This window comes from Lissotriton vulgaris, chromosome 12, assembly GCF_964263255.1.
Source record: "Lissotriton vulgaris chromosome 12, aLisVul1.2, whole genome shotgun sequence".
In the NCBI taxonomy this organism is placed as follows: Eukaryota; Metazoa; Chordata; class Amphibia; order Caudata; family Salamandridae; genus Lissotriton; species Lissotriton vulgaris.
The window spans coordinates 32,625,096-32,651,844 of NC_141700.1; the positions used below are offsets into that span (position 1 = coordinate 32,625,096).

General features: G+C 46.2%; 1 protein-coding gene across 2 annotated transcripts in view; it reads left to right on the forward strand.

Annotated features, from left to right (window-relative positions):
- Window positions 1–267: 267 nt before the first annotated feature.
- LOC147673143 (uncharacterized) overlaps window positions 268–26,749 on the forward strand; it is a 166,849-nt gene continuing 140,367 nt past the window's right edge. The window contains exons 1-2 of one of the 2 annotated variants that reach the window (XR_015302598.1): window positions 268–374; window positions 11,634–11,741. Coding sequence is in view for 1 of the 2 variants with exons in the window: in XM_086946888.1 (XP_086803014.1) it covers window positions 11,639–11,741 (103 nt within the window). In the remaining variant the exon portion in view is untranslated. The remainder of the gene's footprint in view (window positions 375–11,633; window positions 11,742–26,749) is intronic. The other variant, XM_086946888.1, reaches the window with a different exon arrangement.

Here is a 26,749-nt window from a genome sequence, read left to right on the forward strand (position 1 = left end):
TAGTTGAATTTTTCTGGATATTAGTATTTACATTGCATATAAACTACTTATTCTAGTCATTTAAGTATCCCTTGACATAAGCAAATTAACACACTCATTGCTGTGTTGCGTCAATCACCCTGTGGTGCAAATGCTGCAAGACTAGTCCAAGATGGCCGCCGCTTTGCGTGTGAGAGTAGCACTTCCGCGATACAGTCCGTTTTCTATAGTCACCAGCGTTACTGTTCACTTCCTGTACCCTCAGTGCTGGTGTGTGCTTCCCATTGGAGGGCTGTGCGCATGCGCAGTGCGTGGCAGAGGCGCGTTGCAGTCTGAGGTGCAGGCGCACCGGACGCAGGGGGTGGCAGAGACCTGCGGGTCCCCGGCTTTCCGAGGTGAGTCCTCGGCTCTAGCTCCGGGGCGGGGTAGGCCCGAGCACAGGGCTGGCGAAGCTCTGCGTGCCCCTTGAGCTGGGCTAGGACAGGGGTATGGCCTGGTGGCCCTGGGTAACCGTTTGACACTTCACAACATCCAACAGTAGAATGTTTACAAAGGACAGTGGAGGTTCACGCCTCCAGGCTATCCAGTGTCTTCCTATGGTATTTATATGGTAATGAAATCTAGTGTAGCGTTGTGCCACTCAAGCTGTCTGTAGCCATTGCAGATGGACCTATAAAAAACAAAACATGATTAATATATATTTTTATATAATAAAAAACCTCTGGCCGTGCATTATAAGGATATCATAAGGTTCCATGAATTATAGCGAGAGATACGACGCAGAGTGCCTTTATTATATCATGCAATTCCCAGGTTACATGTATATAATATCCTTTTAATTTGACGCAGAGGGTATTTTGTTCCTTTTAATAAGTGGTCCAATATCATCCTTCGCTCAAACCACCTAAAACCATGATGGCCTGTGCTTTCATATTCACCGAAAAAGCGCCTCGACGTCTCTTCAGGGATAGTAAGCGCTATATAATTACAATACAATACAGTGCAATAGAAGACAAAAAGAATGAAAGCAGAATCTGGAACACAAAATGAAACATGAAAATGCAGTTAGTAATTTTGAAAGAAGACATGGCAAACAGTTTTATGTAAGTCGGGTTAGAAAAATGCTGTACATCAGAAAGTGTTGAAACATGTAGAGATGCTTCCGTTCTTGTAGAGGCCTATTGTGTGTAAAATATAATTATCGCCATAACTTTCTTCTTTCTGATGATCACTTCTTGTTTTAGAACAATATATGTGAAGACAGAAAAAAGCCTGTTCCTGTTTTCCTTTTTAAATGCAGCTTTAATTATGCCAGCTGACCTACCTTTCATCCTTGCTGTTGGATCTGGCAGAGGGCATTGTGACACCTGAAGCCTACTGTAATAACTTGTTACAGATGAGCAGCTGCATCATTTAGGATACATGTCTAAAGTCATCATAAGTCTCCTGTATTGAGAACATTTGAGACGGGTTTTTATATTGATAATACAAACTCCCTTTTATTTTATAGAGCTTACTGCCAAGGGTGAGGTGCTGGAGTGACTGCTCGCTTGAGTAGCATGCTAACACTGTGTAGCCTGTGTTGTTAGTAGAGTGTTGTCTTACTATTAAGTCTCTGTGGACAGTGTTTTAATGTCTTGGGTCAGGATACAAGAGGTACAGTTATGATATCAGGGCGCAGTGTTTACCAGTGAAGTGAGAGGAGTTAGTGTGAATGCTGTAGACTTGGTTGTGGAGATCAGTTGGCAGCATTCGTTAGCTCTTTGAAGGTCCCTCTGGTATGTGTAGTTGTTATAAGAGATTCCATCCCTGTTTCTGTATTCGTTCCTGCATTAATGTTGTTCACACTACTGTCTTGTAAAATGGTGGTGAGAAAGATGTAAGTTTGTAGTATGATCTGTTTGGGAAGAGTTGGGTGACGGATGTATGAGGTCCATATGTGAGTTGTGGTCTGATGCTGTTGTACTTCTTGTTCTTCTCCGTTTTAGATTAGGCGTTGCAGATTTTACAGCTTCAGTCTTTACGCTGCAGAGCGATCATTATGTGGCAAAGAATCTTCAGATTTTGATCTGCATGGCAAAGATATCCTTCAGATGGGCTGAAACATAACCTGCTTTAAAATGGACTGCGGAGCAAGTGATTGCTTTTCCCATATTCGTATGCTGGCAGTGGAATCACACTCACACTCAGTCTCTTTGTGAAGACATGGACTTTATACTGCGAAAGTAACTGCATTAATGTTTTGTTCAGTAGATGGAATGCTGGCACGCTTGTTTTTTATAAACATTGGCGGTGAAATGTCAGCCTGTCCAATCAGCCTTGTTACACATACACACGTGTGTATATTTGTCTGTGTATATATATTTATTTGTCTGCTATTTCATTTTTCTCCTGGTGCCGTTGTATATGCTGGATGAGTAAGCCACATCGTTGGCTTGAGGGACGGCTACATTGAGGCACAAGTGGAAGCTTTGAAAGTAGAAAATACCTCCCAGGGCAGAACAACTTACGCTTCCTGGGAATTCTAGAGGGGGTGGAGGGAAACAGACGGGTGGATGAGGCTGGGAAGTGGGATTTACTGAAAGCAGGGAATTACGGAAATGTGCACCTATTTTCAAACAGGCAAAGAGGGGTGGACATCATGATATCCATATGGCTAATATAGGGAAAGGATCAGGGGTACTGAAAATTGCTACTCTTAACATAACCTGGCTTAATGACTTAAAGAAAAGGCAAAAGGTGGCACAAGGACTTAGGGCACTGCAGGCAGACATACGTTTGTAAGAGACTCACACAGAGGGATCAAGAGGTGGTCTTCTAAAGAATTTGGGTTTCAGACTTATTGCGTGTACTACCCAAGCCACTAGAACCCGCGGGGGGGGTGCGGTCTTACCTCAAAATAATAAAGTACAGTATGGGCTGTCTCGTACAGATTCAATGGAGCAATGGGGAGGTTGGAGATCATGAGGTGCAATCTGATGGGGGATAGGTAGTTCACACTCTGCTCAATATACGGATATGTGCAGGATGATCCAGGGGTATTTAACTGGCTGAATAATGAACTTGCACACTGGCAGTTGCCCATTTTAGTATGTAGGGACTTTAATATTAATCTTCCGATTAACTTGGAGGCGCACCTTAAATATGGGGGTAGGAAGCCAAAAGTATTACAAGCCTTACATAATTTGTGTGACACGCATGGGCTTCTAGATGTTTGGGCCAAGACTAAATTATTTTAGAATGGCGTCACATACGTTTCAGGCCCGTACTTGAAGCGCTGCAGGTTGGATTGTTTTCTGGTAGTATCTATTGTACAACAAGACTGCAAATTCCATAGATTCCCCGTGTTTTTGTCAGACCATAACCCGTTGGTGCTAGAGATAGCAATGACGGGAATTACACCAAAAACTTGCTCCTGGACCTTTGAAAGAACTCTGTTAAAGGACCTGGGCTGTCAAGAACATATTAGGGCTTGGATACGTGAATTCTTTTAAAAAAAAATCTTTTTATTAACATAGCTCATAGTACCATAAAACAGTAGACCGTGTCCAAGAAGCCGATTAGAAAATTGCGTTGTGGTGAATAAATACAAGCACATTAGTACACAAGTGGGATATTCAATTACATAATTACTTACCCGATTCCCTCCTCGCACCCTTTTATATATCCGCCATGGCCCCCAGATCTTCTTCCATTTTTTGATTCAACCCCTGCTCTTGTATATGGTTTACTCAGCTCTTTGGCACCAGTCTAGGTCCTTCTCACTGTTCCCATTGCGGGGGCGTCTGGGAGCCCCACCCCCGGCGATGTTTCTTTTCGCTACCCCCGCGGCCAGAGCCAGCTAAAGTTCAACGTGCCTCGTCCAGTCCGTGTCCCCCCTTAATCATCAATTGCAGCCACTTTGGCTCCATCGGAACCTTGTCACCCACAACCGCGGGCATAGTGTCCGTGACCTTGGTCCAGAAAGAAGCCACTTCAGGGCACTCCCATAATATGTGGTAGAAGGAGACCTCTCCCTGGCAGCCCCTCACGCAAGGGCTGATTGACTCCTGCCCCACGCCAATAGATGTGTGCGAGGGTAATACACACAGTGTAGAATTTTCAATTGGACCAGCCTAAACCTGGGGCGGATTGCTATTTCGCACGGGCTCTGTATGGGCCTTGCCAGTCCTCATCATCTAAGGTACCAGTGTCACTGGCCCATGCCTCCTGAAGCCTCCGGATATGTGATTTCTTGAATCAAAATGTAGGCACTGCTCCTCTGATAACTGTATGGGATTGTTTTAAAGCAGCTGTTAGGGCTGAGACCATTCAATTCTCCTTGAAAAAAGGGAAAGGTGGGAAAGGTGAGAAACGTAAGGTACAGGAGCTATATCTTAGGCTAGCCCAGGCCGAGCAAAAGCTTGCTATGGCTGTACAGCATGGAAACAATATCGAGGCCGTTCAAGAGGAGATAGCACTAGCCAAAGCTTCTATCGGCGAATCTCTTATAAAGAAATCAGTTGATAAGATAGCGAGTAACAAAGAGAAGGCGAGTAACAAAGAGAAGGCAAAGGAGCTTAGTGACAAAATAGGACACCAACTCGCAGTTCGTACATGACAGAAATGTGTCCGCAATACAATTACGCACATCAGGGATCCAGTACGGGGCGGTTTATGGTACGGAGGAGATGAGGGAGGCCTTTCAAAGGTTTTATCACAGTCTATATCAGGAGGAAATGGCTGGGTCTGAAGCCCAGAAACAAACTGCAGTGGAACAATATCTAAAAACTGCTTCAGGGGAGCCGCTGACAAAGGAGGCACAAGAACAGCTAGAGGATTGTCTGACATGCGAGAAGATGCTTGCAGCGCTCACAAGACTGTCCGATGGGAAGGCTGTTGGGCCTGATCTCATACAGTTGGAGTTCTGCAAGATTTTTTCTGATCAAGTCAAAGAGGTAATGTTCAATCTCATTATACAGACTTTTCGGGGAGAAACCCCTCCAAAATCATCGGCTGAGGCTAAAATAGTGGTATTCCTCAAACAAGCACTGGCGTTGCCAATAGGTCTCGCAGTAGGAAAGTTGGAGCTATTTCAATTGCAAATAACAATGCCTTTTATTTTTGTTTTCATTTAAAAAACATAAAGGGCTTTATCATTTACAAAACCAATAGCTCCAACTTTCCTACTGCGAGACCTATTGTGCACTGCACAGTGTGGGTGAAAGTGGCACTGAGTGGGTGTGAGTGGCTTTGAGTGAGTGGCGTTGCGTGTGTGAGTGGCGTTGCGTGTGTGAGTGGCGTTGCGTGTGTGAGTGGCGTTGCGTGTGTGAGTGGCGTTGCGTGTGTGAGTGGCGTTGCGTGTGTGAGTGGCGTTGCGTGTGTGAGTGGCGTTGCGTGTGTGAGTGGCGTTGCGTGTGTGAGTGGCGTTGCGTGGATGAGTGGCGTTGCATGTGTGAGTGGTATTGCGTTGGTGAGTGGCGTTGCATGTGTGAGTGGCGTTGCATGGGTGAGTGGCGTTGCGTGTGTGAGTGGCGTTGCGTGGATGAGTGGCGTTGCATGTGTGAGTGGTATTGCGTTGGTGAGTGGCGTTGCGTGGGTAAGTTGCGTTGCGTGTGTGAGTGGCATTGCATGGGTGAGTGTGGAGTTTTGTGTGTGAGAGTGGGCTTGCGTGGGTGTGAGTGGCGTTGTGTGTCTGAAAGTGGTGCTGTGTGGGTAAAAGTGGCACTGCGTGGGTGTGAGTCGATTTGCGTGGGTGAGTGGTGTTGGACCCTGCTCATCTACTTAACTCTGGAAAATGTAACAATTAAGGGACCTCAACCCAAGATGATCCTGAATTAAATTGATAGCCCAAGCGATTGGCAACTGTTTTATTTGCCCCTGTGCCAGACGTACATCCTTCGGTTATAAGCAGAACAGCGGCCTGCGTGCTGGGCTCGCTCTGGAACACAGGAGGAATTGTGACTGAATGAGCAGCCTCTGACAATCTGCCTCAGTGTAAAAGGGGCTAAACTTGAAAACAAATGCAATTCAATGTTTCACTCATTGTGCTGAATTTCAGCTTTTGTAAAATAAAAGCCAGCATGAACCAGTCATCACATCGGCCATGGACGATATACGCTACTAAAGAGGCAGTGCCGCTCAGTGGAGGCACTGGTGGTAACAGCCCGCTGGGGCATCTCTCCCCGCCTCACTCGCCTGTTAAAGGCATGGGCTGAAGACGGAGCTCTGTGTGTTTAAGAGATCAAGTGAGTGCCGGTAGAGGGAGGCTGAAAGAGAGAGAGAGGGAGAGAAAAGAGCAGGAGAGAGAGAGAGGGAAGAGCTAAAATGAAAGAGAAGAGCGAGAATGAAAGCGAGAAAAGCGAGAATGAAAGAGAAGAAAAGCGAGAATGAAAGAGAAGAAAAGCGAGAATGAAAGAGAAGAGCGAGAATGAAAGAGAAGAGCGAGAATGAAAGAGAAGAGCGAGAATGAAAGAGAAGAGCAAGAATAAAAAAGAGCGAGAATAAAAGTAAGAGTGAGAATGAAAGAGAGGAGAGCAAGAGAGAGAACAGCAAGCAAGAGAGAGACAAAACGGCAAGACTGGAAGAGAGACTGAAAGAAGCGAGAAAGAGAGGAGGGAGCAAGACTTAAGGAGACGTATATTAAACAGAACCACGAGAGAGAGAGAGCAGGAAAGAGACACGAGAGCGAAGCGGACTGCGCTTGTGCAACTAAGTCATTAAATAAATAAACAAGCACTGTCGACGCTTGTGCAACTAAGTAAATAAATAAATAAACAAGTGTGGCCAAGCGGACCGCCCTCGTGCGAGCTGGCTCAATATCCTGTGACTCAAATGTGTGCTTGCACGAGATGAATGCGTCCTTCTGTAAACCGATGAAATATCTTCCACCTGCAACCATACTCAAGCAGACCGCCAGTACATGTACACACATGGGGCATGCAAAAGAAGACGAAAACAACAAGCATTGAATAAAAAAAATTAATAAAAACAAGCGTTGGCAAAGCAGGCAAGTCTTCCGTGCTGAAAGTGAAACCAGCCCTCGGCATTGCTGTGGTGGGGGGGCGGGGGAGAGGCAAGCAGGGAACAAGTTAAACGAGGTCTGGCAGGGAACAGATGGCCTGGCCGTGAAGCAGGGGGCGGGGCAGCGCTGGGGAAGCCTGTGGGAGGGTGATTGATGACTTTGATGTGGGGAGGGAGGGGAGCCTTTTGCGAGCCTGCAGGAGAAATGCTGCCGATGCGCGTGCATGTTTAATCACGTGGTTCACGTGAACTGCATGAAAACCGCGGTGCTGAAAGCCCTTGGTTTGACGATGATTTTCGCCACTTGAATTCTCACTCCGCTCGATGCGCTTGCGCACATCGATAGGTCGCGAGACCTAAACAAACCATTAGAGGAATTACGTTCTTATTGGCCAATCACATTAATGAATTGTGACACCAAGATATATGCAAAAACAGTAGCAGGAAGGCTAGCCTCCTTAATTGATGGTATGGTGACCCAGTGGCGCCACAGATTTATTCCGGGGAGGAGCACCACAGATCATATTTGAAGGTTAATCACACTGTTTGATGCAAGGCAAGTGTCAGGGTACCATGTGGCGGTGAATCTGCTTGATGCAGAAAAAGCCTTTGATAGGATCTCCTGGCACATACTCTGTGCAGTATTGGCTAGCAAGGGGCTAGGCCCTAACGTTATTAGGGCTGCTAAAGCCCTATACGATAATCCTGTAGCAAGAGTAGGTAGAAACGGGGAACTAACAGAGATGGTAACAATCACTAGGGGAACAAGGCAGGGATGTCCGTGCTCCCTGTTACTTTTTGCGCTCTATATAGACCCGTTTTTACTCAAATTAAATCTAAATCCAAACATACCACCAATAATTTTACAAGGCCACAGTACTAAAATCCTGGCATAGGCAGACAATGTGGCCGTGGTAACATCTAAATGAGGCAGCTATTAAAATGATAGCAGAAGAAGCATCAATATGTCGGGAACTGTCTGGATATTCGTTGAATAAAGAAAAAACACAGATAATAGTACATGACTTTACGAGGATAAATGATAATAGAATAGTGAAAAGGGCAACTTATTTAGGTGTAGTCATTGGGGCAGATCTTGATGTAGTGGTCAATGATAATCCAAGCCCAGTATTAAAGAAAGCAAAAACTGCATTTGAAAAGCTGAAAAGCTGGACAATCTGTTTCTGACGTTAGTAGGTCCGCTGCAATCTAATCAAAATAGTATATTTCCTAAAATTCTATATCTAATGAAAGCTATTCCACTTATCATTCCCAACCTTTGGTTTAAAAAATGTGTGAACTTATTCTCACAATTCATTTGGTCATATACTAAACCAAGAGGAGCAGCCAAGTATCTAACACTTCCAAAAGAGCTGGGAGGACCGGCCCTTCCCAATTTGAGGTTGTATTATTGGGCCACCTGCTTGGTATATAACTCAATATTACTTGGGGACTACCCCGTGGGGAGCATCTCGACCTGTCCCTCTATCTATGAATTATTGATCGGGCGGAGGCCTGGGGATGCCTATGGCGGCGACTCGAGCTAGGATACCATAAAAGGGTCAGATTCAAGACTCGTCTGACTACCTTTCAGACCTGGACTCCTATCCAAAGATTACTAGGGATTGGGAAACTAAATGCTTATATGCCTCTCCAGAATAATGAAAATCGTACTGGGATTTTTGATGATTACTGCATGGTAAACTGGGCCCGAGGGGGATTTTCAACATAAGTTGCTTTTATACAACTCAGTATATTTACAACAAGGGGTGGTGAGGGACAGAGTCTCTGAATTAAGCAGAAAGCTCTCACCCAGTCAAGAGATCAGGGCTAGATCCAACACCGTTTTTTAGCTCACTGCACCATCCCAGTTTCAGAACCTGGCTGTATGCAAATTAGTCTGTTCCTGTCCCAGTGCATGATGGGAACAGGGCAAACCAAACTACAAAAGCCAATTCTTACACTGGGAAGGAAACAAGCTCCCGGGGACCGGTTTCTGGCATTACAGCCGTCTTCGGCCCGGTTTGCTTGAATCCTGATGGTGCAATGAGCAAGGGTCTCACATCTGAGAATACCCTTCCACGCTTAGGGTGGACAAAAATATTTACAACAAGGGGTGGTGAGGGACAGAGTCTCTGAATTAAGCAGAAAGCTCTCCCCCAGTCAAGAGATCAGGGCTAGGTCCAACACCGTTTTTTAGCTCACTGCACCATCCCAGTTTCAGAACCTGGCTGTATGCAAATTAGTCTGTTCCTGTCCCAGTGCATGATGGGAACAGGGCAAACCAAACTACAAAAGCCAATTCTTACACTGGGAAGGAAACAAGCTCCCGGGGACCGGTTTCTGGCATTACAGCCGTCTTCGGCCCGGTTTGCTTGAATCCTGATGGTGAAATGAGCAAGGGTCTCACATCTGAGAATACCCTTCCACGCTTAGCGTGGACAAAAATATTTACAACAAGGGGTGGTGAGGGACAGAGTCTCTGAATTAAGCAGAAAGCTCTCACCCAGTCAAGAGATCAGGGCTAGATCTAACACCGTTTTTTAGCTCACTGCACCATCCCAGTTTCAGAACCTGGCTGTATGCAAATTAGTCTGTTCCTGTCCCAGTGCATGATGGGAACAGGGCAAACCAAACTACAAAAGCCAATTCTTGCACTGGGAAGGAAACAAGCTCCCGGGGACCGGTTTCTGGCATTACAGCCGTCTTCGGCCCGGTTTGCTTGAATCCTGATGGTGCAATGAGCAAGGGTCTCACATCTGAGAATACCCTTCCACGCTTAGGGTGGACAAAAATATTTACAACAAGGGGTGGTGAGGGACAGAGTCTCTGAATTAAGCAGAAAGCTCTCACCCAGTCAAGAGATCAGGGCTAGATCCAACACCGTTTTTTAGCTCACTGCACCATCCCAGTTTCAGAACCTGGCTGTATGCAAATTAGTCTGTTCCTGTCCCAGTGCATGATGGGAACAGGGCAAACCAAACTACAAAAGCCAATTCTTACACTGGGAAGGAAACAAGCTCCCGGGGACCGGTTTCTGGCAGCCAAGTATCTAGCACTTCCAAAACAGCTGGGAGGACCGGCCCTTCCCAATTTGAGGTTGTATTATTGGGCCACCTGCTTGGTATATAACTCAATATTACTTGGGGACTACCCCGTGGGGAGCATCTCGACCTGTCCCTCTATCTATGAATTATTGATCGGGCGGAGGCCTGGGGATGCCTATGACTGCGACTCGAGCTAGGATACCATAAAAGGGTCCGATTCAAGACTCGTCTGACTACCTTTCAGACCTGGACTCCTATCCAAAGATTACTAGGGATTGGGAAACTAAATGCTTATATGCCTCTCCAGAATAATGAAAATCGTACTGGGATTTTTGATGATTACTGCATGGTAAACTGGGCCCGAGGGGGATTTTCAACATAAGTTGCTTTTATACAACTCAGGGCTTTACATCCTTTGAGGAACTTATAGGGAAGTTTAATCTAATGTATAGAATTTGTTTTGCGTTTCTCCAAATAAAGGATTTCATGTTGGAAAAGTGAAAGGAGGAGAAGGAAGTAAAAGAACGAGCTAATAGAAAAATTACAGCAGGTTATCCCTCCCCGTATTGGTATAGTATATAATTTCCTGAATTCACTCAAGACAGATGACATGGGCAAAACTGCAGAAAAATGGGTAAACAAGTTAAACGTTCCTGTAGATGCAGTATATCACGCCTACTTAGTAGCTCAGGATGTCCTGATGTCCGCTAAGTTACAGGTTCAATTCTATAAAACATATTTTTCTTGTACTACACACCAGATCAGATCAGATTGCCAAGTGGGGTACAAGCAAGGGGACCCAATGTCCTCGATGTTCTCTATTTAAGGCTGATATTATTCATGTGTTTGAAGCCTGTAACGCTGTTACGGGGGTAATCGGGCAGATTGAAGGATTTTTAAGGGATGAACTGAAGTAGAAATAACTATAAGGCCGGTTTTAATTTTAGTGGTAATCAATGAAAGTGGCAGGGCTGATGAAGGTAGGGGGCTGATGTGCATTGCTATGACTATCTTCTGACTGTGTCTTGCTTCAGTATGGCTAGATTCAAATCCCCCCCTCCTTTCAGCTATGGTTGGCCTGGTTGCTTGCAGCCTATAACCTTAAAAAATGCATTTATTCGCATAAAAGCCATGGGGCGACAAAGAACGGGGTAAAATTTGGAAGCCCAATGCCGCTTGGGTAGGGCAAAAAGAAGGGCGATGATGCACATGCAATTTATCTATGTGAAATGTCTAATGGCTTTACAGAAAGAAAATAAGTTTTACTGTAAATATGATTTGTGATGTGTGTAATTCTTGGAAAGTCTGGCGACTTTAGCTGTATCTCCAGCTTTGGACTGTTCTTTTTAATATGATATTGTGCTTTCATCCTTCTGTCGGTTGGGGGGTGGGGGGGAGCTTGGGTAATGGGAGTAAAAGTGTTAACACCCAATAAAGATATTTAAAAAAAAAATGTAGCTTTGCCACTGTCTTCAGTTATGTTATAACTGAAGACAGTGGCATTTAAAAGCAATTAAAAGTAAATGTTCAGGTTTTCCTCTACTGTTTGTCACTGCTCTTACAGCCGGATACACATCTAAAGCTAATGCATGTTTTTGACTGCAGGAAAAATGGCGAAAGGACAACTTTCTCGAGAGATCCATGATGCTATAATGCAAGAAATGGTTGGAACTTATGAAGTGAGCGAAGAAGATTTTGCAAAGCTTGTTCCAGGTAAGACTGGTTTAGCGAGCACTTGGAGCATCTCAAGCTATAAAGAAGTGAGACCATCCATTTAGCCGCCTGGGATGGTGAGCTCCGAGAGATCGAGATAACGCACACCAACTGGTAGGAAGGCAGACATATGGGGAGCACCTGCACATATATTGTCTTGTGAATGAGTTGAGAAACAGTAGTTTTAATCTGAATTGAAACATACAGGAGATATCGGCACTTGATCTGTATACTGCTCATATGTTTTGGATGTGTTGGTCCCCATCCAAGAGGTCGTAGGTCTTTACTCTATGTAGAAATTCTCTTTTAAATAATAAATCATAGTAATTAGATCTCCTATTTTAGATAGGCTTGCACAGTTGAATCTTTCTTTTACTTTTTAGGTCTCGCAGAGAGACCTATTGCCGCCGATCCACAAATCTAACTTTTATGACCCGGATTTGTAGAAGTGCACGTGCTCGTGACCGCGCTTCTATCCCTCTGCCTTGCTCTTTAAAGGCTTGCTTGATTGCCATGATTCACAGCCCTCCCCCTCCCCAGCCAGCTCTGTCGAAGTGCACGTGCTCGTGACCGCGCTTCTATCCCTCTGCCTTGCTCTTCAAAGGCTTGCTTGATTGCCATGACTCACAGCCCTCCCCTTCCCCAGCCAGCTTCTCCCAGGCCGTGTTCCCTCCCACCTTTCCTCCTCTGTCAAACACGCAAACACTTCTCGGCAGGAACTGCCTGGTGCTTATGAAAAGTCGGGTCGAGCTATTCCTGCCTTTCACTCGCGGAAACACGCACAACCAACTCAAACAGCCCACAGACTCTCTCCATTCACGCACATCAACTCCACACACGTCAACACGCACACCATAGCTTCTCACACCAAGTTTGATTTTTTTTGGGGGGGGGGGGCTTATTGAAAATACCAACTAGTTACCATTATGTTATGATTTTCCAGTTGTTTTAATACTCACCTCAAAAGTGTTGTATCGGACTTTGAAATGTGTTTTTGTTTGTGGGGGAATTTTATAAATAGTTATTCACAAAATAAACTAGGACAATCGGTAAACTTCACAGTTGCTGCCACCATTTTTAGGTTTTGCCTCGCCAAAAAGATGCGCTCTGCGCATCTTTTTTGCGCAGGCAAAAACCTAATGAGTACTGTGTGTGGGTTTGGGTCGGCCCTCGTCATTCATTGGCTGGCTCCATAAATGGAGCCTAGCCATTGAACGAGGGGCCTGTCCGTCAATGCCGGACCAGACACGGGGGCGTTCCCGAGATTCTTTGGCTTTTGGCTACGTCAGCCGAAAGCCTCTTCTCGGGAACGCCCCCGAATCTGGTCCGGGATTGAGGGCACCCGCCGGGAAAGGGCATGAAGGTCAAACCAAGCTGCAGGGAGGTATCGCCGGCAGCCCGTCATCCGAGGAGATGGTTGGCTGCAGGGAAAGTAGGAGGCATGAAGATTATACCGTGCTTACTTTGAGCAGCTGAGCTGGTTGCAGGGGTCCACCAGCGCTCGTATTTGAAAACCCGCACTTATTATTGTTTTAACACCAGCCTCCATCCAAAATAAGAGAGAGAAACGGGGTGAAGACTGATAAAGAAAATGACGGTAAAACGCTGACAAAGGGAGAAAGCAGGGATTAAAAAAACCCATGCATGAGTGAAATAAATGGGCAGGACATGTATGGTGGTTCATGAAAGAGATATGAGGTGGAATCAAGGTTAGACAGCCTTGGTGTTTTACCTGTCGCCCACCCAAAATTGCGTGTGCAGAGTGCAGAGTGCAGAGTGCAGAGTGCAGAGTGCAGAGTGCAGAGTGCAGAGTGCAGAGTGCAGAGTGCAGAGTGCAGAGTGCAGAGTGCAGAGTGCAGAGTGCAGAGTGCAGAGTGCAGAGTGCAGAGTGCAGAGTGCAGAGTGCAGAGTGCAGAGTGCAGAGTGCAGAGTGGAGCTTCAGAGTGGAGCTTCAGAGTGGAGCTTCAGAGTGGAGCTTCAGAGTGGAGCTTCAGAGTGGAGCTTCAGAGTGGAGCTTCAGAGTGGAGCTTCAGAGTGGAGCTTCAGAGTGCAGAGCGGAGCTTCAGAGTGGAGCTTCAGAGTGCAGAGCGGAGCTTCAGAGTGGAGCTTCAGAGTGCAGAGCGGAGCTTCAGAGTGGAGCTTCAGAGTGCAGAGCGGAGCTTCAGAGTGGAGCTTCAGAGTGCAGAGCGGAGCTTCAGAGTGGAGCTTCAGAGTGCAGAGCGGAGCTTCAGAGCGGAGCTTCAGAGTGCAGAGCGGAGCTTCAGAGCGGAGCTTCAGAGTGCAGAGCGGAGCTTCAGAGTGCAGAGCGGAGCTTCAGAGTGGAGCTTCAGAGTGCAGAGCGGAGCTTCAGAGTGGAGCTTCAGAGTGCAGAGCGGAGCTTCAGAGTGGAGCTTCAGAGTGCAGAGCGGAGCTTCAGAGTGGAGCTTCAGAGTGCAGAGCGGAGCTTCAGAGCGGAGCTTCAGAGCGGAGCTTCAGAGTGGAGCTTCAGAGTGCAGAGCGGAGCTTCAGAGCGGAGCTTCAGAGTGAAGCTTCAGAGTGCAGAGCGGAGCTTCAGAGCGGAGCTTCAGAGCGGAGCTTCAGAGTGCAGAGTGGAGCTTCAGAGCGGAGCTTCAGAGCGGAGCTTCAGAGTGGAGCTTCAGAGTGCAGATTGGAGCTTCAGAGTGCAGAGTGGAGCTTCAGAGTGGAGCTTCAGAGTGGAGCTTCAGAGTGGAGCTTCAGAGTGGAGCTTCAGAGTGGAGCTTCAGAGTGGAGCTTCAGAGTGGAGCTTCAGAGTGGAGCTTCAGAGTGGAGCTTCAGAGTGGAGCTTCAGAGTGGAGCTTCAGAGTGGAGCTTCAGAGTGCAGAGTGGAGCTTCAGAGTGGAGCTTCAGAGTGGAGCTTCAGAGTGGAGCTTCAGAGTGCAGAGTGGAGCTTCAGAGTGCAGAGTGGAGCTTCAGAGTGGAGCTTCAGAGTGCAGAGTGGAGCTTCAGAGTGGAGCTTCAGAGTGGAGCTTCAGAGTGGAGCTTCAGAGTGGAGCTGCAGAGTGGAGCTTCAGAGTGGAGCTTCAGAGTGGAGCTGCAGAGTGGAGCTGCAGAGTGGAGCTTCAGAGTGGAGCTTCAGAGTGGAGCTTCAGAGTGGAGCTTCAGAGTGCAGAGTGGAGCTTCAGAGTGGAGCTGCAGAGTGGAGCTTCAGAGTGGAGCTTCAGAGTGCAGAGTGGAGCTTCAGAGTGGAGCTTCAGAGTGGAGCTTCAGAGTGGAGCTTCAGAGTGGAGCTTCAGAGCGGAGCTTCAGAGCGGAGCTTCAGAGCGGAGCTTCAGAGCGGAGCTTCAGAGCGGAGCTTCAGAGTGGAGCTTCAGAGTGGAGCTTCAGAGTGGAGCTTCAGAGTGGAGCTTCAGAGTGGAGCTTCAGAGTGGAGCTTCAGAGTGGAGCTTCAGAGTGGAGCTTCAGAGTGGAGCTTCAGAGTGGAGCTTCAGAGCGGAGCTTCAGAGCGGAGCTTCAGAGCGGAGCTTCAGAGCGGAGCTTCAGAGTGGAGAGTTGAGCTTCAGAGTTGAGCTTCAGAGTGCAGAGTTGAGCTTCAGAGTGCAGAGTGGAGCTTCAGAGTGCAGAGTGGAGCTTCAGAGTGCAGAGTGGAGCTTCAGAGTGGAGCTTCAGAGTGGAGCTTCAGAGTGGAGCTTCAGAGTGGAGCTTCAGAGTGGAGCTTCAGAGTGGAGCTTCAGAGTGGAGCTTCAGAGTGGAGCTTCAGAGTGGAGCTTCAGAGTGGAGCTTCAGAGTGGAGCTTCAGAGTGGAGCTTCAGAGTGGAGAGTGGAGCTTCAGAGTTCAGATTCAGAGTGGAGCTTCAGAGTGCAGAGCGGAGCTTCAGAGTGGAGCTTCAGAGTGCAGAGCGGAGCTTCAGAGTGGAGCTTCAGAGTGCAGAGTGGAGCTTCAGAGTGGAGCTTCAGAGTGCAGAGTGGAGCTTCAGAGTGGAGCTTCAGAGATCAGATTCAGAGTGGAGCTTCAGAGTGCAGAGTGGAGCTTCAGAGTGGAGCTTCAGAGTGGAGCTTCAGAGTGCAGAGCGGAGCTTCAGAGTGGAGCTTCAGAGTGGAGCTTCAGAGTGGAGCTTCAGAGTGCAGAGTAGAGCTTCAGAGTGGAGCTTCAGAGTGCAGAGTGGAGCTTCAGAGTGGAGCTTCAGAGTGGAGCTTCAGAGTTCAGATTCAGAGTGGAGCTTCAGAGTGCAGAGTGGAGCTTCAGAGTGGAGCTTCAGAGTGCAGAGTGGAGCTTCAGAGTGGAGCTTCAGAGTTCAGATTCAGAGTGGAGCTTCAGAGTGCAGAGCGGAGCTTCAGAGTGGAGCTTCAGAGTGGAGCTTCAGAGTGCAGAGTGGAGCTTCAGAGTGGAGCTTCAGAGTGCAGAGTGGGGCTTCAGAGTGGAGCTTCAGAGTGCAGAGTGGAGCTTCAGAGTGGAGCTTCAGAGTTCAGATTCAGAGTGGAGCTTCAGAGTGCAGAGTGGAGCTTCAGAGTGGAGCTTCAGAGTGCAGAGTGGAGCTTCAGAGTGGAGCTTCAGAGTGCAGAGCGGAGCTTCAGAGTGGAGCTTCAGAGTGGAGCTTCAGAGTGCAGAGTGGAGCTTCAGAGTGGAGCTTCAGAGTGGAGCTTCAGAGTGGAGCTTCAGAGTGGAGCTTCAGAGTGGAGCTTCAGAGTGGAGCTTCAGAGTGGAGCTTCAGAGTGGAGCTTCAGAGTGGAGCTTCAGAGTGGAGCTTCAGAGTGCAGAGTAGAGCTTCAGAGTAGAGATTCAGAGTGGAGAGTGGAGCTTCAGAGTGGAGATTCAGAGTGGAGAGTTGAGCTTCAGAGTGGAGATTCAGAGTGGAGAGTTGAGCTTCAGAGTTGAGATTCAGAGTGCAGAGTGCAGCTTCAGAGTGCAGAGTGGAGCTTCAGAGTGCAGAGTGGAGCTTCAGAGTGCAGAGTGGAGCTTCAGAGTGCAGAGTGGAGCTTCAGAGTGCAGAGTGGAGCTTCAGAGTGCAGAGTGGAGCTTCAGAGTGCAGAGTGGAGCTTCAGAGTGCAGAGTTGAGCTTCAGAGTGCAGAGTGGAGGTTCAGAGTGCAGAGTGGAGATTCAGAGTGCAGAGTGGAGGTTCAGAGTGCAGAGTGGAGGTTCAGAGTGCAGAGTGGAGGTTCAGAGTGCAGAGTGGAGATTCAGAGTGGAGCTTCAGAGTGCAGAGTGGAGCTTCAGAGTGGAGCTTCAGAGTGGAGCTTCAGAGTGGAGCTTCAGAGTGGAGCTTCAGAGTGCAGAGTGGAGCTTCAGAGTGCAGAGTGGAGCTTCAGAGTGTCAAGAGCAATGCCAATAGCTCTAACTTTAACAAAGGCAAAACCATTGCATTGTAAATGCTTGTTCTATAATGTAATTCTGCAAATAGTGTAGGCTTCAGATTTTCATTTCACATTTATAGTTTTCGTTGTCAGGATGAGAAGTCTTAAGCCATGTAGTCCCCACCAACAGGACGGGTGTTGATTTTCTTTTTCAAGGTGAGAGATTCTCCTTGTTAATGTAGAACTCTACTCCTGCCCACCCCCCACCACCCCTCTGCTCACCAACCCCAACCATTCCCATGGAAGACACCTCACGTCTGAGCATTGTTTGGGAAGGTACTCCATGCTATAATTATGCTTTTGTACCTCGCCTACTAAGCCTTGCCTGAAGTTGTCTCAGGGCAACATGAAAGTATGCAGGGAGGAGTCGAGGCGTGTCATCTGCTGTATCTGCTATATTGGTAGGAGTATGTGGGTCTGTGGGTTTAGGGTTGCATTTCATCCTCTTTTGAATGTTTAGTAAAATAATGAAATACTGTATTCTAGAATTCTGCCAAGGGTTGTTTGCATCAATACCATTTTTCATCTCTCCACAAAGCAACGCTCTCTGCCTGGGTCGATTTTGTGACCTCTCACCTCCATTCTTTCAATTGTGTTAAGTACTGTTGTTGAACATTTTCCTTTCTGTTGGTAAGTTCTTGAGAAAAAGTATCATAGCAACTAAAACTGAGGTACGTAATGTGCTGGAAGCCGGATCAATGATTGTTGGGCCACTTTGAGGCCTCACAGCAGTTACTGTACGTAGGAAGCTGGCTCTGTATATACTATGCCAAAGTAAAGTATAGTGTGCACAGAGTCCAGTGGCTCCCCAGAGGTATAGCAGAGGCTAAAGTAGATAATACCTCACTCTCTTCTGTGGCAGTGTAGTTGAGCAGTCAGGATTTTCAGGAGGGTAGTGTTAAGCAAGTGTTCTACATACTCAGGCAAGAAATTATGTCACTCACTCAAAGACTAGCGCTATGAGACCTACGGGTGAGATAGGCGCTTAATAAAAACCAATACATACAAGACTGAATCTAGCCCAATTGTTTGTATACAAAGTTATTAACTGTTGTATTTTTAGAACCAAGAAGTACTTAGTAGCAGGTAAGGTAAACTCTTCATACAATGTGACTTTTCAAAATACAGTGAACACTGGTTTTGTAGGAACATTCAGATTACTTTTTCATTTGAGAAAACAGTTTGTAAACTGTTCAAAAATGCTTTTAATTACTTTTCGATTACATTTAGATTACTGTTCTACTATGGCATGAAACACACTCCTAACAGTTTAAGCAACATAGTCATTTGCAAGCAGGTTAACTCTTGTTAAGGCAATAGGTTACTTGTCGTGCAGTACAAGACAATTCAATACTTGGTTAGCACTCAAGGGGCACCACCAGCGTCACTAGGGTGGCCGGGTGCAGAGTGCCAATGTTAGCCAATGGGGCTAGTGGGCACCTTGGTTGGGGACTGCTCGCCTGCAGGCCACTTGGTCTCAGGAGCCTTGCTCCTAGGGTTAAGAACAGGACAAAGGGGGGTACCAGGTTCGGACCAAGTACACACCACCAATGGTGTAGCGCCGGGACACTTCTTATGAGGTAACCGCACGCGCTTTACAAAACTCTGTATTATTATTATTATTATTATTAATGGCGCAGAGGTGAATGGGTGCAGGGGACTCGGTAGGTGTTGGAAGCCCAGTGTGTTTTGATAAAGGATGTCGGTCATGGAAAAGGACTGCAGGTTAGACCCAGACGACTGGACGAAGGGAACCAATAACTGGAGGATGAACATAAGAATTGCTGGACACCAGGACACGGTCGGTCTGGCACCTCAGGAGCTGTGGGTGCAGGGCTATCATTTTGTGTCAGGTTTTTCTCACCTGTTCAGGTTGTGATTGGGGGCACACTTTGAGATGAGGCTGCAGGCGTTGAGGAGAAAGTCGTGGAGGTCGTCCAACGCTGAATCGGCGAGTGAACTTTGCAGGGGTGTTGGGCCACTCGAACTCGGGCTGTGATAGTCTGGTGCAAAGTGGTGAGGTCTGGCGGATCCGTACGGATCTGGAGTCCTGGATTGGTGTTGGAAAAATCCGGTGTCCACAGGAGATCAGTTCTTTGGAAAGGCAGGACAGGTCTCGGGGGTTCTTGGAAGCTGCTGGCTGCAGGACATGCCGGGTTCAGCTTGCAGGGGTTTCAGAGCAGGAGACAGACCGGTAGGGCTGGGGCCAAAGCCGTTGTCGTCATCCTCCTCTTGTGCAGCATGGTTCTTCAGTCCTTCTTGTCACATCGAATCTGAGGAGGCAAGGTACAGGGTTGCCCCTAAATACTCGATTTAGGGGTGTTACAGGGTTGTTCAGGTTGGGACCAAAGAGTCATTTCCCTGGGGTATCTACACCCCCTAGTATGCCATCCTCCAGTGGGAGGGGGGCATAGGCCTCTTCCTGATTGGAGGGGTCCCCCATCTTTAAGATTGCGGGGACTGAGATGTGTGCTTCACCTTGCCTCCCCAACATGAGGGTTGGGGTTCGCAAAGGTGGGCACACCTCCCTTCCTAGCTGGGTTTTCCTACTGCTTCTCAAGCCCAAAATGGGGGTGAGAACCGGCGGGAGAAAGTTGCTGGTGGGAGCAAAAGGCTGGGGGTAGCTAACAAAGGCAGCAGTCCTTTGAAGCTCCCTCTTTGAGGACCCTGCCCATCTTGGGGTAGGAGGCATGACACCTGTGCCCAGGATGCGCTTTGTTTCCAGACCCAGAGAGCGGAGGGCTCTCTATCCAAGGGCCAGAAACCTGTCTGGTGGTAGCAGATAGCTGGGAGCCAGTCAGGAACCACACCAGAGTCTGTCGTTTTTCAGGGGGCATGCCCTCTGTGAGCATTAAATTGAACACTGGCATCGGTGTGGGTTTAATGTGCTGGGAAGTTTGATACCAAACTTCCAAGACTACACTAAAGCCACCATGGAGCTGTGTAGTTGACAAACTCTCAGTCTATGTAATCTTTATGGCTTCACTGCACTTTCAACGTCTGTGAATGGCACAGACCCTGCAAGGGCAAGTTGCGCATGCAGCTATGCGCTCGCCTGTGGTATTGTGCACCCTGCCTTTAGGACTGTAAGGCCTGCTAGAGGGTTGACTTAGACATGCCACAGGCAGGGGTGGAGGGCATGGCACATAAGGATGTGTGCCATGCTGCTCTTCAGTGTGGTCTGCACCAAAACACGCAGCCTGCATTGGCAGTATGTGGGTGTTAAGGTAAGGTGTCTCCGAGGGATACACAATTAATGTGGCATCCCTCAGAGGCCCCCTCTGGTCACAAGGCAGTTGGTACCAGGGGTACCATTTACAAGGGACATACAGGTGTGCCAATTGTGGGTAACAACGGTACCGTTTTGGGAAAGAACACAGGTGCTAGGGCCTGGCTAGCAGGATCCCAGCAACACACTTAGTCGAGTTGGCAACAGGTATCTGTCAAAAAGTTGGCAACAGGTATCTGTCAGAAAGTTAAGGGGTAATCATGCAAAAAGGGGCACTTACTTACACTGAACACATTCCTGTTGTCTCAGTTGTCATTGTGCCAGTATATTGTCTCTTATTTCTTTTGGGTGGGTTGCTTTTATTTCACATTGTAGCACAATACCTATATTCTGCCAGACATCTTCTTGGATATTGCAGATCTAAATAGATATTTACTCTGCTCCCCTCTACCTGTTCTAAAGATGGTCGGTCTCAATTGCTTGTCTTTTTTTAACTTCCTTTGCTTTGGGTTGGACACTTCAGGGTACTTGTTGTTGAAGGTGCTCTCCTTTTATAAAGGGATGCCCACTAAAATAGGCTAACTCTGCTGAAGGGAGGTAGACCAGTAGTGTGGCAACAATCATAGTTAGGTGTCTCTTGCCTTCTGATTTTAGGTTCTCTGGTAACCGTGACAAATTTAGGTTCAGGGGGCCAGGCTTTTTTACCTTTAGCCGTTCTGAGCTAGATCGGTCTAAAGAATTGCTATGATAGATTAGGCATGCCTTCTTATATAGATACGATTCAGAAGTGACTGTTCCTATTGCTGGGTCCAAACTGTGGTAGCAAAAAAATACAATGGATTGGGAAGCGGCTGAGAGTAATTCAGGCATTTCATCCAATACTTTGTTTTTGATGCCCTAAGTGTGACAAGTATGCCCAGAGGTGGGTTTCCTGCACACCGTGCCACTAGAACTGAGCTAAACCTGGCTGATGAGTTCTAATAAGGACAAACCTAGTCCTAGATTGCTTCTGTTCTGGTTCTGGTTCAGGGAGGACTTGGCGTGGCAGTTCTGGCTCAAATGTTCCCGTTGGAGTAAGGTCAAGACAGACTACAGAAGGCTGTTTCCAAACTGATGTGGTATGGTGGGGGAAACTGGATTGGGATAGGGCCCGAGCAAATGCCAGTGGCTAAGATTAATTCAAGCATTCCATTCTTCACCTTGTACTGGATGCCCTCTTGAAATGTAAGCTGGTGCAATATCTTCCGGTCAAGCAGTCTCCAGATAATGCCACATTAAATGTCTCAAAGTCACATGCGTAAGCAGACACTCTGCCTCCCTTTTTTGGAAAAAATTCTCAATAGTGTCTCTAATGTACCATTTAAATGCATCTTTTGTAGAAATCCTTCAGCTGTATTTGCCAGGTAAGTGCTTAAGCATGACTTTGCCTGTCGACCAATGTGGCCTGTAATGGGAAATGGCCCAAAAGGAATCTACTCTGATGTTTAGCCCAATTATTATCTGTAAAGGTTCTCTCTTCTGGTCAGCACATAGCCGATTCTACTGTAAATATTATGATTGGCACAGTAGCATTGCATGCCTATTAGTGTAGGGGAAAGACCAGATATCCAATAGTCCAACCACGATCAACAGTGTCATTAAAGTGGAAGTAATTCCCTGCTTAGCCTGAGCTCGGGAGATGGAGAGTTGTCTTATCTATCGAATTGGTCATCTAGGATACAGTTCGTATTCCCCGCATATAACAAATTGGCATCTAAATAAGGTAGGGTCAGCTTTGGCAGGCCCTAAAAAAAACATGTATTGTCAGTGTTTATGGCGCATACTTTGCTAATGCACCTTTTCTTGCCTTCTAATAGTATATACATCAGTACGTGCCCCCTGTGTGTATTTCCTGCTGCACTGGCAGCAGCACATCAGACACTTCCCAAATTGTCATCCTCTTGCATACCCTGAATGATTCGCTGAGTATACTTTTTTCCTCCATCTCTTATGTTGCTGCTCAGCCTCGCATGCCATTAGTTGCATCCAAGGTGGAGGAAGTGCGTTTAGCTTAAATTAAAAAAAAACTGCAATCTAAAAGCTGCACACGATTAGGGTTCAAGGTAAGTAATAGATGTGCTTTAACGCTGAGTGGTTAGAGTATGTGAGGTGGAAAGCAGGCCATGGGGAAAGAAAAAGACGTGCCCTTTCTTAGAATGCTAAAGGAAAAAAATAGTTCCCGGAAGGAGAGCAATGAAAGGATACAGGTCACCCCATCAAAGGGATGGTACAGAAGCTACGCTCCCATGGAAGAACAAACTAAAGAAAAGCAAGAAAGGCCATCAAATATCCAGCAAGCAAATTAGTTGCAAGAAATGTAACCCATGATATGCAACGTGCTCATCCAAAGACCACTGTAGGTATTGATATTGTGCACAATGGATCTTCACTAACAGACAGGTAAACGTTGCCTCCTCTTTTATGTCTGAGACATTTTTAGGTCTCGCGACCTGTGTTGCACTGCGTAAGCAGTGCTTCGCAGCGCAAGGCATTTTGTAATCAAAAACGGGGTTTTAGCACTCACCTAGGAATCGTACACGCTTGTGTGTGTGTGCGATTCCTTTTGTGCTACCCCATTGGCCTTTGCGTGCGTCCTATTTTAAAAGACTGCACGCAATTGGCCCGAAGCACGCGCATAGCTCCTCCCATGGCCTATTGGTGTCTATTACGCGCACCAAGCGCGTAATCGACACCAATAGGCCGTGGGAGGAGCTATGATTGTGCCCATACAGGCGTGACGTGCGCGCCACTTGTTTTAAATGTGATCCCACAGACTAAATCTTTCTTTATAAGCTAATGATTTGTTTCTTGTAGTCTAGCGCTTGAAGATTAACCCATTTACTTCCTTGAATATGGAATACATTAAGACCTTCATAAGTGTTCTGGCATTGTGATAAAATGAAGCAACCAGATAAATCTGAGAGTGGCCCTCTGTCGGCCGTTTGTAGAATTTCAGATTTTGTTTCTTGTAGTCTAGCGCTTGGAGATTAACCCATTTACTTCCTTGAATATGGAATTAATTAAGACATTCATAAGTGTTCTGGCATTGTGATAAAATGAAGCAAACCGGTGCGTGACCCTCTGTCGGCAGTCAGTAGAATTGCAGTCTTTAGTCTGAAGGAATTCTCAAATGAGGCCATAGTATAGAAGAGATGGCAAATCCGGCATACCCATAATGCATTTGTGTAAGCATAGAACTGTTGCAGCAGCGAAAGACCGTTCTCGATAATTATTGGACGTTGATTTTGAATCTGTTTTGTAACATAAGAGCTGGTTATGAGTGTGGCAGTTTCCAGTGCGCCTGGAAGCGTTTTGTCCCTTTCCTCAAGGTGCTTTGCCATTTTACCTTTGAGATGTGGGTGATGCTAAATGGACTGGGGTTTGAATGGGCGTGTTGGCTTTTCACTGAATGTGCAACTTGCCTCGGGATGGATTGACACCAGATACATCGACTGCTGGGACTCGGAGCGCAGCAACTCGCTCTCCTGCCGTGGCAAGGCAGGGACGACTACTTTGACAGCCTGGACTCGTTTGGCTCCCGCTCACAGCAGACCCCATCCCCGAATGTAGTCCTGCGAGGAAGCAACAATGGTGCGTACCGGAGGCGAGACCTTTATCGATGGTTACTGATGTCTTGCACTGCTGTTTCAGTACCCGCAAGCAAGCTCCAGTTTTAAAGTCATGCAGTGTACTTTGTGCAACCGTACAGAATTAGGATGTTTTATTTCTGTGCTTTGCATTTGAATATGAAATAAAATATATAAAATATACATTCACAAGTAAATTATTTCAAAGTTGCCCTTCATAAGTACAAATTGTAACAACTGAATTCAGAAATTTCAAACTGAAAGGTCATGTGTCAACCTTTGGAAAGGGCCTCCCATTGTGAGGGCTCACATGTTGGTGCATTTTAGTAACCTTTCAACTGTTTGAGCTAGAATTTTTTTTATTAACCGTTCAAAGTAAGTAGCACCTTATGGGTTATGCGGCAAATCCATAATTATGCAGAAAATGCTGAAACTGGAGTGACTAGCATAATTCCAGTTACTGTCTATATTCAGGTTGAATTGCATGGCAGTAATTTTATACTCTGGGAGTTAACAGCAGGCAACAGAGAGAGGTGTGTGCCGCTCTCATTCCATAAATTCTAATCTGATTGGCTGACTTCTTGGACGTTCATCCTTCCAAGCCTGAGATTGATATTGAAAACCTTCTGCTCTCACAGTACTGCAAAATCTTGTAAGCTGGGGTAGCAGGCGTTACTTGGAGACATCTGGGAAATTTTTAACTAGCTAGACCCTGTGCTGTTCTGAAATAATTTATAACCGATTGCTCACGGACTGGTCTGAACGCTCGCCGCTGACAAAGGTGGTGTTATGGAGGTCACGAGTTGGAATTCTGGCTAGGCACACATCCTCCCAAGATGGGTACATTTTGTACAATTGAGTATGAAATAGTCACATCTGGTATTTTGATCTACTGTTTCAAAGTGAAGTGCAGTAGTTGGCGCTATGTGATTAGGAAACCCAATACTAAGAATAATTTGACATAAGGCATATATCATTAAGTAAAGCCTTTCCGAAATGTAGCGGGTGGCGTTTCGCTGTCAGGGTCCATAATGTATATTTTGTCTCTTTGATTTTTCTACCTCACACTTAACAGACATGTCACTCCATTTCTCATTCACTCGATAAATTCCTCCGTCTGTTGTAATTCTCTAGAAAGCCCCCATAGGTAGGGCCCTTGTCATTTGAGAACAGTCGATTTGATAAATGAATGTCTCCTCCGCCATTCCCTGGTACCCTGAAGCCTTGTTTTTAAATTCTCTTGACTTGATTCTCTCACACTTACCTCGCTCTAGCCTAAAAAATCCCCTCTTGTATTTTCTCTATTTCACTCTTTTGTGTTCTTTCTTTTCAATTTTTTGTTTCTTCCCCCTCTTATCTTTCCTTCTTTGGTCTCATCTTCCTACTTTCTTTCTTATTTTCTTTCTGTCTTTCTTCCCTGCTTCTTTCGTTCTGTCTTTCTTGTTCCTTCTTTCTCTCTCTGCCTCACTATTTCTCTCTCCCTTTTTTCTCACACTCTTTCTCTTTCACTCCCTTCCTCTTTCTCCCTCTCTCTCTTGCCGATCCGTTATTATCATTTACATGTATCCTTTCCTCTATAAGCACATAAAAGTACAGGATAGTTACTCAATGAAGGAAGGACACTATCTAAAAGGATAAATGAGAGCAGCCCAAGGCTGTTAAGACACTCATGTGTTCTTCATTTAAATGACAAAAGTGTTCCTTATTTGGGTCTCAGAAATCCCTGCTTCGCCAGACCACTTAATATTTTGGCCTCCTTCCTTATCCTTACTGTAGAATCAATATTCACAGAAGTCTTGATGGTAAAAGTAAGTTTATTGGAGATTAAGAAGCACTCCCTGGAACACATGTGAAGGCTCCGGACAGTCAGCAGTAACTGACTTAACAGTAACAGTTAAGACATAGAATGGTACATTAACATACTGTGCAGTGTAGCGAGACACGTACATTCAAGTAATAACAGATCCACGAGATACACTTGAAAAGAAACACAAGCGCGAGACACGCAAGGTGAATGCGCGAGAGTTTACACGTGCATGAATACACAACACACCTTCCCCCCTTATAAAATGAAACAAAAGAGAAAGAGAAAGAAAAGAAAAAAAACTGAACTCAAAATTTTCCTATCATGTAAGCAACAAAATCTGACAACCACTTTGGTTTCCTTGTAGTTATTTTGGGTAAAGAAACACTATTGCTGTGAACAGATTGAGATTGAGGAAGAGATTGGACACCCATATCCTGATTGATGTTACAACTATTGGAACAACAGGGTGTTGCAGCCGTGTCACAACAAACTGCATCTCCACTCAAATCCTCATCTAAATATGATAAATCAGAATGTTCCAAAGTAGGTTCCTTACATTAAACATTCTTATCAGCCTTGAGAATAGCAATCCTACTGAGATTCCAAACCTTATTGTCTGATAATCTCACTGAGTTTTTTAAGACCTCAATAACTTCAAAAGGACCCATAAACGAACTTTCACCTTTCTTGACCTTCCAGGGTTTTTTGACCTTAACCATCATACCACTTTCGGATCCATTTTTGAGCCAAATTTCTCATCAAAGTATTTCTTATTGGTGCAATGGGTACGAGTAAGATTCTCTTTAACCTTTCCCAAATCCACATTGGAAGAAGTAGATTTTGCCAACCACGGCGGATTTACCGTAGTTCTAGGAATTCTTCCCCTCATGATTTCAAAAGGGGAATATCCAGTCATGGAATTCATGGTTGTTCTGTACACCCAGACTTTCTTAAAGACTTCAGCCTCCCATTTCTTGTCATCATTACCAACAGACTGTATAGCACCCTTAAGAACTCTATTGAACCTCTCTATTA